Here is a 16,046-nt window from a genome sequence, read left to right as displayed (position 1 = left end):
AAAAAGAGGAGAGCATGGCCCAGTTATTGGACGCATTAGTTCCACAAGCAAGAGTAGAAAGCAAAGGCTCTGCATTTTGGGTTTCTGAACAACTCTGATCCAGGTTGAATTGATGAAAAGACTCATATAATTTAATTGCATTTGGAGAGGAGTGGAGCGTTTCTCCCGCCAAATCCGCCCTGCCGAGAGACCAGCTCGTCCTCTGGGTGTCTGCCGCTGCATCACTGCTTACCTGTTTTATCATAATTGTTTTGGCATCGTTCAGAAACAGGGATTAATGTACACACAGTTCACTGAGCCACTGCACTGCAAAAAACAATTCATCACCGCCTTTTCTTTTTCGCCGGAAAAACAGGGTCGCCTCAGAAGCTCCGATTGCAAAACTGCCTTTGTGTTAATTTGACTGGCCTCAATAAATCAACAATTCTGAAACTGAGGAAACATTCAAGTCACTTATTTAATGGCTTCAAAACAAAAATGAAGGCTGATGTTCATCTGCATATCTGTTTTAATGTTTACAGCGGAGCCCAGCTATTGCACTTTTAATTAGACCACATGGGCACACACTCATGCATTTTATGTTTTGAATTGTTATTATTTTATTATCTCATTTTAATGTAATGCTCTCCTGCAATTGTGCCGGGGGAGCTGAAAAGCCCTTAACAAACAGCTGAAGCCTGGTGAGATGCTTCCTGTGTGGCCAGTTTTAACTTTTGATGTCATCAGCGTCTGGAATGACTCAGTCCGTGTGAGCGATGGAGTTCATTTTTTAATTTTTCTATCACACGCCAACACAGTTTATGAGTCTAATCTAATCTGCCAACAGACTCTTCTGTGCGATAAATCTCCCGACTCTGTCTCTTTCTGTGAAATTATGCAATGATTCATCTTTAAAGGAAATCAGGGTGACAGGACAGAATTGTGCTGTTGAAAACTGTTATTCCAAAGCGTCGTTCAAGGGTGGATTCGAACCTTAATCATGTTTGCTGGGGTTGCATCTGTTTTTTGGAAAATGACTGGCGTTTTCTAGGTTATGGAACTTTGAACTCTTGTTGGCACTTGAATGATTTTACGATGGTGTGATTCAGTTTTGGCAGTTTTGGCAGTTTTGTAAAAAATAAAATAAAAAAATAAATAGGAGTAATTTGAAACCAATATATTCAGCTTTTAAATGCAGCAATTTCGAATACATCCTATTTTCTTTAAGTTAGGTCCAAAAGTGACCATTTTGAAAATCTGTGTTAAAATTTATTGCAGACCTGCAAATCATGGAAATATTATTTAGGGATTTAGCTGTACTTAATAAATATTACACTTTTTCATGTTTTATTTGTAAGTTTTTCAGTTTAGCTTTTTAATGAATTGAATGCTGATAATGTAAAATATTATATAAATATACAGTATATAGTCTCTGTTGTATTTAGTTGAAAAGAACTAATAGTAAAAACAGTAATATTCTGAAATATTATCAAAAAAAGAAAATAAAAACTTGTTTTAATATATTTTAAAATGTAATTTATTCCTGTGATCAAACTGCATTTTCAGCCTCATTACTCCACGGTAATGTCACAATACATCAGGAATCATTCTGAAATTCTGATTTGTTGCCCAAGAAACATTTCGCACTTATCAATTTTTTATTTAATTAAGTGGTATTCTTTTTTAAAAGAAAGTTCAGAAGAGTAGCATCTATCTGAAATAGACATATTTTGTAACATTATAAATGTCTTTTGCTGCCATTTTGATGATTTAACATGTTCTTGCTGAATAAATGTTATGTGTGGTACAGATGATTTGTGTTCAGCTAGCTCTTTTACAGAGGACAGTAGACCGCAGACGCCAGAAGCTCAGTTGGACCTAGTTGTTGTTAATTAATCTCAGGTGAACTGCAGAAACACTCTTATTTTCCTGAGAGTGTGCAGACACTGCGTCAGCTCTATAAAAGCAAACAAACTTTCTACTGCCAGTAAGTTTCGCTCAGTATGAAAGATGGGCGTCAGACACACAGATACTTGTGGTGATTTGGTGCTGGTATGTTCTACACTGACAGTAATAGGCAAATAAAAATGTCCAACATTGTAAGCGGGAGGTAAAGAGCTCTTTAGTGCCTCTGAGTGCTGGAGTTATAAAAGATTATCTGCTGGTTTTATCTCCAATCCAATTCCACTCAGTAAAGGAGAAAACTGAAGTGAAAAGAAGTTCAGATTTTCCTGTTTTAGTTGGGAAGTTGAGTAGTGTGCTGTATGCATGATTTTGAATATAGGGTCAGTACGATTTTTAAAATGTTTTTGGAAGCCTCTTATGCTCACCAAGGTGCAATTTATTTTATTAAATATAACAAAATTAATATTATATGTACAATTTAAAAAAATTGACTGTCATAGATTTTACCTTGATTTACAGAAGACAGTCACTAAAATGTCATTCAGTGTAACAATAGTTTAAATATCAAAGTCTTGTCAGGCAGATTTGAAATCTTTGCCAGTCTTTATCACTATCTTTCAAAATATTTCTGTGTATATAAATAACTTTTGTAATCTTTTTGCTGACACCAAATGGGACATCTTGTCTTTGACTCACATATATATATATATATATATATATATATATACACAAACCTTTTGTGTAAACTGCTGGAGTTTTCATAGAAAACTGATATTTGAATCCATCTTGACTCTTTGACAGGTTCTGTTACCAATGCGACTATCATCCCAGCACCTGCCAACATGTTCCTTGTTGACAGTCATCCAGCCGTCCCACTGCCACGCTTCAGTCGCCACCTGAACCCCTCCGAGCAGGGTGACGGCACGGGCTCTGGAGGCACGTGTCTGAGACTGGGAGCCAACACACAGGTAACATCTCAAACATTTCTTATGTTTTAAAGGGCACATACATATCATGGAATATAGGATAAGGTCCACTGAGACCATTTCTGAGATGTCAGAATTGCTCATTTAGAGCAGCCACTTTACCCTGAGAAATGTAAAAGGTCACATGCAAAAGTTTAGTCAAGACCAGAGGTCATTTACATATAGATGTCTTGAAAGATGTGGAAGTGAAAAACATTATTATATAAAGGGATAGTTCTCCCAAAAAAGAAAATTACCCCATGATTTACTCACCCTCAAGCCATACTAGATGTATATATATAGATGCATGACTAAGGTTTGTATTAAAGAATCTCCTGGCTCTTCCAAGCTTCATAATGCAAAGTGAACTTTGGTCGAGATTTTGAAGGCCAAAAAAGTGCATCCATCCATCATCATCCGTGTTATATATTTTCTTATTGTTAAATTAACTGTTTTTTTTTTTCTCTAAATGTATTCTTTAAAAGCTTGTACATTAAAAATATTTTAAAAATCTAGTTTAACATCGAATACTTTTTTTATTACACTTTTATTCACTTAATGAACACAAGCAAGATTTTAAAACTTAATTTCAACAATACACTACAATATAACATTAGCACTCATTTGGCACAATTTGCTTGTTTGCAACTTCTCCAATTGGTGGAATTTTCTGTAGAGCATCATAATTTAGTTTTTCACCAGAGATTCTGCTGTTAAATACAATTATTAAAAACACAAGTTTAAATAATACAAACTGATAACTTTACAGAACAATTATTGTTAAAACCAATTTCCCTACAGAGAAAATGAATGCCATTTTTACTCCCGTTGTGCTATTCTATCTGGTATTTACATCTATCTTAAAGTCTATCTTAAATTTTTTTATCTTGTAATTTTGAATCAATATGTCATAACTAATTGTAACCCAATTGTTGCTAAATAGATCCTGTAAATGTCTAAAATAAATACCAAAATGAAAATTGGCAGCAAAACCATTGCAAATCTATCATGAATATTCAGTATAATCCACCCGACGACAATTTGTCTTCAATTCATGTGTTTCAGTTTCACTGACACTTGCATAAGGTGAAACAGCTGCATGCAGGTGATACGATTGGGTCAAAGGTGTTTAATGCTAGTTGCACATATATATCTGCCTCCTCACTACCAATGGAGTTCAAACATGATGACTGTTTACAGCTGTTAGCGGCCTGACTGTAATTCCTCCCTCGTCAAAATCAATTATAGACCAATAAATGAAATGCTTATAAAGTCTTACATTTGCCCACCACCTGCTCGGTGGGTCCAGCCTTTTATTTTTTTTTATCTCTCCTTACCTTACTGCATATCTGCTGTTTTCCTCCCCTCCCCTCTCCTCCTCCTTAGCTTATTTACAGAGCGGCTAATCTTCCAGCCTCTGGGAGAGCACATCCTATCTGGAAAACATGCTTCTTTCACCTCTGCACAGCGAGAGGGAACCTAAAACAAACATTTTGATAAGTGCATTAATACTTCTATCACGTTCCAAACTGTGACCCAGAGGCTGCAACCAACATCACACATTCAGCATGATTGGCATTCCACGGGGTGTGTAAATTAAAGCTCCTCTGAGAAAATTAATTTCTCTTTCGGAATTGTTTCTGTTATTCACTTGGAAGGAGAAGTAACATGAACCCACTGGGAGGGGTACACTGCAAGACCCGGCTTGAATCAAACTGCCCGAGTCCCTAAATAATCGCGACTCGAGGGGAAGTCTATTAGCAGCATGGCTGACTCTATTCCGATGGAGGTCAGCGGTAAGAGGGGTCTCCATCAGACCTGTTGCCATCCTGGAGGAGCTTAGAGCTTGAGGATGAATGGGTTATGGCCCTTAACTTTGCATAAGGATGGGAAAGCTCTTATTTGGCCCTGAGTTAGGCCGCTCATAGTGGTGGGCTAAAGGTAGTTGGGGGAGCTGCAGAGGATGACCACTCTGCTTCATAGCTAATTCTGAGCCACTTCTTTATTAATCATAGTCATCTGTGATATTTTTCTGAAAAATCATTCATGTTAATTTAGCATTTGTGTTGATGTGCATTGGTAACAAGCCTTCTAAACTACAAGCTTTTATGGGTGTGCGTGGCAGATTTCCAAAGTGTAAATACCCCAATTAATCCCTTTTTTTTTTTTTGCCCAGTGGTTTACTTGATCTTCCCAACCTGGCAACCATGCAAATGTGCTGTCTCTATATAATGGAAAAAGTTGGAGTTTAGAAACAGCATTCTGTGGTTGAAAAAAAGATTGTGCAAATGACATTTTAAATGTTTTCAAAATAAAATGGCATACTCATAAGGCTTATTTCAAAGATTCCAGTATATATGTTTCATACTTTTGAAAGGGGATGCGGGGGGATTTCCACACAACACACAATAGATATTCAAGTAGTTTATTTCACTCTTGAATTTATACTTCATTAAATAGGAAAAATATATGTTATTTAGATGTTGCATAGAAACACAAGTTTTAATGTGATCCACACACATGTATATATGCATAAAGAAAGAAATACTTTTTTTTGGTTAAATTTTTTATGTATGTGCAAGAAGTCTCTGATGTAACCTTAGCTACTTTGATTTTTAAATGAAACGCAGGAATATTGTGAAATTGTCTTTTAATTTAAAGTAAAAGTTTTCCATTTTAATATAATATTATATATATATATATATATATTTAGACTCTATTACATATCGAGTCTCCGCCCACACGTCACGCCTCCAGTCGGTCGTGTTTTTCCGGGAAAAATCAGTACAGACTATCTTTCTCTTATGTATATAATAAAACTAAAGACTTTTTGGAGTTATGAAGGATGCAGTACTACTCTATAGGTACTCAAGATTAACAGGATATTGAGTGAAAACGAGCATTTCACCCCCCCCCCCCTTTAAAAAAAGTTTTTCTGAAGATCCAGGATAAAATAAAAATTGCATCTATAACAGTTCTCTGGCATATTACCCCATGCATTTGCTGAAGTTGAGTAGAAAAATGTCAACAGAGATCTCACAAAAGCTAAAGAGAATAAATATTTTATTACTTTAGAAATGCTAAGGCTGTATAAAGATTTCCAAGACATTGAAAGTTCCTAGAGACACAGCTCTCACCCTTATTCCTTAGCTTGAAGTGTGTTTTACCAGAAAATCTTTGATGGTGTTGAAGAAAAAGCACAATATCATAAAATGTTTAATCAGAGCAACTGAGAAATACCTGCAATGTACAGCCAAAGACTTGCATGATGAGCCGATGAGAGGAAAACCATTTCAATGCTGCGTGTAAGAAGAACACTAGACAAGTATGGCCTTCATGTTGCGACATCTTGCAGAATACCACTCTTGATCAAGAAGAACAAAAGGCAGACTTGAACTTGATAAATTCAATTTGTGTGGACCTGTGGAGCTCTGGAGGAATGTTATATGGAGTGATGTGACCAAACTGGAACTTTTTGGACCCATTGATCAGCGGTATGTCTGCTGCAAAAAAGTCAAAGCTCATAAGCAGAAGAGCACCATCTCCATCCTCAAACTTTGAGGTGGATCAGTCTTGTTATGGGGTTTCTTTACTGTAGAAGGAAGTGGAAATCATGACTGTATGAAGGACATCATGGATTCTTTAAAGTATCAGTCCATTTTGACAAGAATTGTGATGCCTTTGGTGCAAAGACTGAAGCTGATGATCAGTGGACTTTCCTGCAGGACAGTCATCCCAAAGTACACATCCAAATCTACTTCTGCTTGGTTCAGGGACCAGTCATTGAATGTTCTTTAGTGACCTGTTCAGTCTCCAGGCTTAATTCTCATTTCAAATATCTGGTTGAATTTGAAGAAAGCAGTGGCAATGTGAAAACCAAAGATTATCAGTGATCTGGAAGCTTTTTAAGGCGAGGAATGGGCCAAGACTGTAGTAGAGAGGTGACAGAAGCTTCTAAACACTCACAGACAGCGTTTATTGGTGATTTTAAAAGAATTAAAGATTCTGCACAAAGGGGGTTGAATAATTTTGAACAATTTGAATTTTATCATGATTCATCCGTGTTCCATTCTCAGAATCACTCAAAAGTGTATTAACAAACTTTCTCTAATACTTTGCTAATGTCTTTGTTGAATTGATTTCATAAAATGTCTTGCAGGTCAAGGGGGTTGAAAAATTGGCAAGTGTATATATATTTTTTAGATGTAATTTATTAATTTAATTTAATTAATTTATTCCTGTGATGCAAAGCTGAATTTTCAGCATCATTGCTTGAGTCTTCAGTGTCACATGATCCTTTAGAAATAATTCGAATATGCTGATTTGCTGCTCAAGAAACATTTATTTTTATTATTCTTGTTTATTATCATTGTTGAAACAGTTGTGCCACTTAGTGTTTTTGGTGGAAACCATGGTTCGTTTTTTCAGGATTTCTGATTGAAAGTTCAAAAGAACAGCTTTTATTTGAAACTGCAATCTTTTGTAACATCATAAATGTCTTTGTCACTTTTGATCAACGGTGTGGATTGCTTAAAAGTATTTCTTTCAACAACAACAACAACAAAAAACTTACTGAGCCCATACTTTTGAACAGAAGTGTAAGCAAAGCCTCGACATTAAGAAAATAATGTACTATGCGTAACAATATTTCACGTTTGTGAGTGTATGTTGGTGTTTTTATGAGTACAATCAAACTACTGTGCTGGGCAGCAGCACCTGCTTTGCTCATCCTTCTGTGAAATCAGCAGTTTTACTGTATCCTTTGAGACAGGAACAGTAATTCCCCTCAGACGGGCACTGATGGTTTGTAAATCAGCACAGTAAGATGACAGGATCTGGGAAGGGCTGTTAAAAAGACATTGACCTTGCTGAGATTTTCATTGTCAGCCTTAATAATCTCATTGGACCCTTGGAAAATGTCATCCCCTCCACAAACCCCCAGCCACTTACTCACTGTCAGTAGTGATCAGCCTGCAGGAGACAGCCATGATTAGACCTGGTTTGTAATTGACCCTCTCAGTTGGCACAGTCTCTTCAGGACACTTGTGTCCCGGGAAATACTTACACACAAACACCTTATTGGCACAATCAATCATTATTGTAGCTTAACATACGGTTATATTGTTATTTAAAGTGTTGCGCTTTGTCTTTTCACACTCTCAGGAGCTGGAGGGGATGTATTTGGAGAAAGCAGATGAGCTCTTCTCTCTGATGTGTGCTGTCACAGATAAGGTAAGCAGGGATGTTCACCGCTGCTGTCAGGATTCAGTCATTACTGTGAGCTGAATTTTAGCAAGGCTTTCAAGGTGGAGATGGTTTATTGCCTGTTGGCTTTGATTTTTCTGATGATCAGCGTGAAGAGAGCGGACAAGGAGCACTTGTCATGAGTAGTGTGGACTAGTGCTCAGCCAGGCAGAGTAATCAATCCATAATTGCCATTTTAGGATGGCTAATAAATGTTAGCTAATAAAATGGCTTTATTCATTGTGATCAAATTTTGTTTAAATTAAATGTTCAGCAAATTAAGGTTTGTTAATTTAATATAGCTCTTTGCTATAATAAGTAGGGATGCAGCTATACTGAATTAGTGCGCCCATACCAATAGCCAATTGTTCAGAACACAGATAGTTTGGTTTTCTTAAAAGGACATTTTTTTGGTTAAAATTCTTTAATAGTCATGTAAAACAATCTTTTTACCTCTGTTCACAGTGACCCGTTTCGGTGCATGTCTCTTTAAATGATAATGAGCTCTGCTTACCAGGCCATCTCTTCTGTGGAGCGTCAACATGGGAATTGCTGCTTTAGACTCTGTATATGGCTCGGAGGTGTTCGTATTTAGATAGCTACTGTAGCTATCTATTTAGAAACTGGCTACAAATTGAAATGTTTTCTTTATAGCATGTTATTTTATAATATACTATAATATAAAAGTGAAACTTAAAGGAATAGTTTACCCAAAAATCACAATTATGTCATTAATGACTCACCCTCATGTCGTTTCAAACCCGTAAGTCCTCCATTTATCTTCAAAACACAGTTTAAGATATTTTCGATTTAGTCCGAGAGCTCTCAGTCCCTCCATTGAAGCTGTGTGTACGGTATACTGTCCATGTCCAGAAAGGTAAGAAAAACATCATCAAAGTAGTCCATGTGACATCGGAGGGTCAGTTAGAATTTGTTGAAGCATCGAAAATAAATTTTGGTCCAAAAATAGCAAAAACTACGACTTTATTCAGCATTGTCTTCTCTTCCGTGTCTGTTGTGAGAGAGAGTTCAAATCAAAGCAGTCTGGACATCCGGTTCGCGAACGAATCATTCAGTTCACCAAATCGAACTGAACGTTTTAAACGGTTCGCATCGCTAATACGCATTAATCCACAAATGACTTAAGCTGTTAACTTGTTTAATGTGGCTGACACTCCCTCTGAGTTCAAACAAACCAATATCCCGGAGTAATTCATGTACTCAAACAGTACACTGACTGAACTGCTGTGAAGAGAGAACTGAAGATGAACACAGAGGCCGAGCCAGATAACAAACAATAGACTGACTCGTTCTCGAGAAATAATGTTTGGTGAAGGGAAAAAACATGGACCTGGCAACTCTGGCTTGAATCCCTTTCCAATAGAACTCGGGCTAACTGCACTTAAAATAAAAAAACAACATAAAAAAAGATTGCATTGTGTTTTTATTGCATTAACTTCAACAGCCCGAATCCAACAAAAGCATATACCATCAGTTAACAACCTCCGAACTCAAAACAGGTCTGCCATTAAAGTTTATTGGTTATTGTGAAAATCACTTCCCGATACGAGTTACTGGATGATGCATTGGTGCATCCCTAATAGTATTAATTAATATTAATAATAATTTTTTAGACATCATTTATGATTTCATCTAGCTTGAATGATAAAATGAGCAAATATCACATAGTCTTACATTAAGTGAGGAATGAATGAATGAATGAATTCATAATGTGAGAACAGACAGCAGAGTGTTAGGGACTGGTTTCCTGGGACAAGTCAATTATATAAAATATTTGCCCGCAGCGTGATGTGATTTACAGGGGTGATAGATACAATACTACAATCTTTCATATAAAGCATCTCACTCACTTCGTCCTGCAGGAAATGAGCCACTTGCACACATCTGTCAGAGTCTCCGCTGCAGCTCCAGTGGGCCGCTCGTATCCCAGAGTTCACACTCTCTCCACGGGATGTGGAAAGTGTATTTGAGAGCCAGCGGAGGTGAACGCACATTCGCACAATAACGGATCATCACATAAAGCCTAAGAGTTTATTTTCTTTCAGCTCAAGCCTTTACAGTAGATTATTTTCATTCTACTGAAATTGTGAGACCAAAATTGCTGTTTTCTTGGTTTTATGGGCATCCTTAATTAAGAGGGGGTGTCTGTATATCTGCGGCCTATTGAACATCATCTGTTCAGAGAATTAAATACAGGCAAAGCACAAGCTGTGTACCTCATAACTCTGTCCAAGTACATTATTTTAGCCTCTTTAAAATGTCAAAGTACAGTGAGGCCAGATGGTCCCCACTATCCCGTCCATCTGGAGGGACCGACGTGGTTTTTGGGGTTTGCTGCTGTTATCCGTCTCCGAATGTGTTTAGGTCACCATAGAGGTTGTTGCCTCTTCCTCGTGGATCTCCTGACGCTTTTAAAGCGAGTCCAGCTCTGGCAGGAGTATTAAGTAGATTAGTTTCACGCACTCAAAAGGGAGTTGGATCCTGCCGGCGAGCTCAGATAAATAAATATATAACTAGAGAGCAAGAGTTTTTACCCTCTCTTCCTCCCTCCTGAATTAATCTGGGGGAAATGTGCATCGCTGTCACCCTCCGTTTGCCTGCCTGGGGGAATCGAGCACAAAGGGAACGTCAGTAATTTCTCCGCTAGATTAGGGATGTTCTAAAATGGGATTTGATGACCTCAGTGAAAATCTATGATGGGACTTGAATTCTTAGACCCAGGTGCAGGTTTTTTTTTTTTTTTTTTTCTTCAAAGCCTCATTAACTCAGTTTCGTCTTCTAGTTTATATATGATGGTAATTTAGTTCTTTTAGATTAAAGGAATGTTCCAGGCTCAGTACAAGTTAAGCGGAATTGACTTTTGTCGACAACTTTAGAAAAGAGTTAGACTCTTCAAGTTATTTTAAACTAACCCAAATAATAGAATATAATGAGCTGTTGTTGCTTCAGTCACAAAAATAAAATAATACTTCACTATTTATTATAATAATACAATATTATATAATAATAAGCTGTGGTCACCTCACATTAATGTCTGTGTTAATGTCCATTTGTCCAGTAGTGTTATTGGTATTTGTACAATAATATGTTTAAATCTATTAATTCTGAAGATTGGTGCATCATATACAAATTAATTAATTAAAGTACTTCTCATGTAATCGTGAACAACTGGAAAGGTCATGTGAAAGTCATGAAGATTCCTCGGCCAAACATGTGGGAGCTGTGTGATAAGTGTGTGTCTGTTCTCTGTCAGAGTGTATTTGGTGACAGGGAGAACACTAAAGTACGAGTGTCTAAACTGGAGGAGGAGGTGAAGACCCTGAAGAAGATCAATAAAGATCTGTATGAGCTCTCCACTCAACTCCTGCCCAAACCCAACGAGAAGAGCGTCCAGAAGTCCTCCGTCAGAACAGTCGGATCAGTACGAGAGAGAACGGGAGAGAAGAATGCATAAAATGGTGAACTGAAAAGTACCAACTATTCTTTCCTGCCCTAGTTTTGTGTCTTTAAGGACAGGGTTATTATTATTATTATTATTATTTTTACATCCATCTCAACACAAGCTCAAGGACCGGAGGTAGATTTAGTGTTTACATACCGCCATTTACCTTTTTTTTTATTACTGTTATTGTAATCCTATACTTAAACTATTTGCTGTTTAGGTTACAAAAAAGATTCTGTACACTTTATAAAAAGTGTGTACTCGACTTCAACCCCATCATGATAAAATTGTAAATGATATCCTGATAATTTGGTAGATAACTGCAGTCATTTCTCAGTTTTGGTGTGCTTTGTAAAACGTAAATCACATAATTAATATAATAATGTTCCATAACACGGTTGAACAGAACGACAAATTAAGAATTCTCTCACAAATAGCATTTATTTATTTAATTTTTACTAACCTTAAAGTGCTGTTTTAGTTCACCCTTTCACGTAAATTTGGAAATTATGAATTTATTGGATAGGTAACTGCAGTATCACTCAGTTTTGGTGTGCTCTGTAAAATGTACATCACACAATAAACCTATAATTATCATCCTTAACATTTTTAAGGACAAAACGAGCATGACAGGGTTGAACAGAAATCCAAATGAAGAATTCTTACAAACTGTAGTTACTTATTTATTCTTACTAACCTTTAAGTGCACCTTCACTTCAACTCTGTCACTGTAAATTTGGAAATTAGACACTTATAGTTTGGTAGATAACAGTGTGCTTCAAAAAGTGTAAATCACCCATTAATATACATAAATATCCAATAATCTCTTTTATTTTTCATGGGGGGAAAAGTCAGCTTTACAGAGTTTAACAGAGGGATAAATTAAAACAAAAATTTCTAATGAAATAATAAAAAACGAAAGAAATAGTGTCTATGTTGTCTAAGTTTATCAGCATTAAGCGATGGAGTATTCAAACCTTTGGGATCTTTGCTCTGAACTTCAGCCTCAAATATGAGTCCTTCAGTAAAATGAGTGTCTTGTAATTCGAAGCCGGCCAGAAAGATCAGATCAGCTGTGTTCATGTAGCCTCACAGCCTCACTAACTTGTTGAAATGACACTTTCGATCTGGCTTCCTCCACGTGTGCCTCTCTTCTGCTTTGCAGTGCAGCCTAAAACTTTGCGCAGCGGCTTATTTTCCGTCCCTTGTTACAGGAGAGTAAAGCTGCCCTCGCTCTGACCCTTGCAGACGTCTCCCAGGATTGAATATTCTGGAAACGTCCGCAGAATCTTAAAGAGGAAATATTCTAGCCTTTAAAAACCTAAAATGGGAAACGGGGAAAAAGTCATCAGCATTGCAGAGGCATGATGTGGTGAATGCAGAGAACGCTTGATTTCTATCTAGTTAACTCAATTAGACTACGTGATGCAGATAACCCCCGTCTGAGGATCATCATCATCTTCGGATGGAGCGTGGGAGGAAGCACCACAGATAACGGTTACAGCTACCTCTCAGCACTTCCTCTTTGAAGTTACTTCAGCTGTTCCTGCGCACAAAAGAGAGAAACCGTTCCTTATCCACACACACAGACGCTCCAGTCATCACATGGAAACTCATTCCTTCACCTTGACAGAGTCCTTCTGTAGCACTGAAAGCAGGTGGTTCATGGAGGAGCTTCTTTTGCCGCAGTGGTTGAGAAGGAACGGTGTGCTTCAGGCATAAATGAAAGCTTGCTGCAAACCTGAATGAGTTTCTTTCTTCTGTTGAATACAAAAGAGGTTATTTTGAAGAATGTTGACTTCCATAGGATTTGTCCACTATGTCAGTAAACCCATAAAACACCTTTTTTTTGTCTCTCACACAAGTTTTGTCCTGCTACCAATGTCCAACACGAGGAACTGTTATTTTTCTGAAACTGAATGCACATTTCAACCACATTATTGTAATATTGTAATAGATTGGAACATTTGTATTGTCGTCTTTGACGTGTCTTTTGTTTCTACAGCTTTAGTGGCTTTATACATGAGCCAGCGATTATTAAACTGATGCCAAATTAAAAGAACAGTATGCAATGTGTTGACTGCCGTCTCGCTTCATGCATTTGTCATCAGTATACTTTGATTCTCTTTGGTCTCCACTGATTTCTGCATCCTGACCAAATCAAATGTTTAGTTTTTTTTAATGTCCTATACAAATATAGCCCTCAAATTTCAACATGTTCTCTAGAAGGATGTGAATAATTTAAACAGCCTCTGTTAAACTGCTGTTGTTGCAGGGAGAAAACCCATCTGGGTTGCTGGGAAATTTGTCACAGCTGGATATGAAGGCTTGAAGATGTGAGGCGAAAACAGCCAGCGCTTGTGTTTACCATCGAGAGCTGTTTCCCTTTCAAGCAGAGTGCTCATTTCAATGCCAGCTTGTGTCCTTATTTACAAACTTTGCTTATTTAATGCCAGGAGATTTAATGGATTTACTGCCATGTGTTAAGTAGAAGCCTGTCTTGTGCCCTTTCTTTGCAACAGTAAATGTCATGTAGTCTCCAAATCCATAGATCAATGTTTTCTGGTAAACAAATGAGCAAAAATAAATAAATAAATGAAAACGGAAAATGGTTATGGATCTGATGTCCTTTTGCTTAGCTTACTTTCAAATGTCAATCGCTAGGTCCTTGTGCAGTAAATGCATACAGGTTAGCCCTGGATATGGGCATTTTTTCACTTTATAAAACATTTTAATAGACACTTTCAGAAAACAGAAAATGTGCAATTCAATATAATTAGAATTGTTTGATGTTGAAATCGATAAATAAGTGATTTCATTGCACTGTCAACTTTATCAGCAAGTCCATTCCCCATTGATTTTCTCAAAAGTTCCATAAAGAATTTTAAGTCTTGAACCACACCAACCAGCTCCGAAATGAATCATGGCATTGCAACATTTGATTCAAAGCAAAAAAAAAAAAAAAAAAAAAAAAAAAAAAATCCAAAAGTTCCAATTTCAGATATTTTATGAAGATCCCATTGACAATGCATATTGTCTTTAATGGGCTATAAACATTCCTGTAGATTAATATTTTAATATGTCATGTAAAAAGGGAAGATAAACAGAATTAGAATAAAAGAAAGAAATTGGCATAGTAAAGGAAGATGAAAGTAGGTAAAAAAAAAACTAAAAACTAAATGGAAGCAGAGAAAATAAGATTGCTACAGTAATATTTTGACTGAACATCTCTGACTTACTTTGCATTTAATGAGAAAAGTGTAAACTTGCTAAATGAAGCTCAGATGAGACAAATGCTTTGAATGAAATTTGATTTTGTGGCATTTAAAGATTTTTCCCCATCTGCACCAACTGCATTGATATTTTTCAGAGGCTGGTCTTATTTGTGCTTTGTTTCCCCCGTGGCTCATTATTTGAGATTTATTATCTCCATAGGTTCTCACTGCACTCACCGGTGTCCAGGTGTCCAGACCTTTTTGGTCTCATGGTTTTTGTCTTGTTAGGTTTCCAGGTAATGAAGCAGAGAATTGGGAAGGAAAGACTAGGCAGAGTTCACATTACCACTATCGGCCTCAAACTCCTCTGGCTCCGGTCCAGTTTCACTGAGAACTGAAATTAGATTTTTAGGTGATTGGCTGAAAACAGAAGAGTGAGAGAGGGGAGGTTTATTTTTAAGGGTGAAAGGATTTGGTGCTAAATGAAGCGTGCGCCCAAAGGACTAGAAAATGCTGTGCATCGCTGTTGCTTTTAAATAAGTGTCTGGAGGAAGCAGACACAGTTAACTTATAAATGAACTACTGCATCAACAAAACAAAAGGACACATTTCTGAAATTTTAAGGAGATATTAGAGTTAAGATGACAGGACACATGAGAAGGATTGCAATAAATCTGAATAAATAAGAGCATGTTTATAGTAAACAACTGAGGATTGTAATATGTAACATATTTAAGCAACAACACAACCAAGAATGGTGTTTCTAAATATCAGAAAATAAATCTATATATATACTTTTTGACATTAGATATTACATTTTTATCTTAAATACACGGTTATGTATAGAATTGTTCTAGAAAGTATTTAATACAATTACATCAGAGTAACTTTACTTTAAAGGGAACAGTAATTAAAGGCAGGGTAGGTGATTTGGTTCGAAAAAATCTTTTGTTATGCTGGTTGAAAATCTCTTCAAACCCTGAAGGTAATCAGTTAAATTAAGTGGTCAGCATATATTTATATAATCTGTGGAAGGTCCTACTTTTTCATTTTAATAATGTAAAATGTTCATCCAGTCATATCCTTCGGTCCGAGGGCAATAATAGGCTGTCCTACCTTCCTGTCTAGGTAAATATTTGCATGCTTCTGCGCACCCTGCTCACGCAGACATAATACATTATCAGCGCAGTCCATTACGCTAGTGCAGACCGAGCGAGAATGGAAAGCGTTGCATTTAACCCTACACCAACGCCATCTCTCCTTGCGTCACTGGTT

The 16,046-nt window shown here is 36.9% G+C and overlaps 1 protein-coding gene across 1 annotated transcript in view; it reads left to right on the top strand.

Annotated features, from left to right (window-relative positions):
- Positions 1 to 14,520, top strand: part of LOC128022509 (WD repeat-containing protein 18-like) — a 34,139-nt gene extending 19,619 nt beyond the window's left edge. The window contains exons 2-4 of the mRNA XM_052610147.1: positions 2,686 to 2,852; positions 8,013 to 8,081; positions 13,832 to 14,520. Of these exons, the coding sequence (XP_052466107.1) occupies positions 2,727 to 2,852; positions 8,013 to 8,081; positions 13,832 to 13,888 (252 nt within the window). The 5' untranslated portion in view covers positions 2,686 to 2,726 and the 3' untranslated portion in view covers positions 13,889 to 14,520. The remainder of the gene's footprint in view (positions 1 to 2,685; positions 2,853 to 8,012; positions 8,082 to 13,831) is intronic.
- Positions 14,521 to 16,046: the final 1,526 nt, after the last annotated feature.

Source organism: Carassius gibelio, chromosome A11 (genome assembly GCF_023724105.1).
Source record: "Carassius gibelio isolate Cgi1373 ecotype wild population from Czech Republic chromosome A11, carGib1.2-hapl.c, whole genome shotgun sequence".
Lineage (NCBI taxonomy): Eukaryota > Metazoa > Chordata > Actinopteri > Cypriniformes > Cyprinidae > Carassius > Carassius gibelio.
The sequence above is the reverse complement of the archived record's forward strand: the minus strand, read 5'-3'. Positions and strand labels throughout refer to the sequence as shown.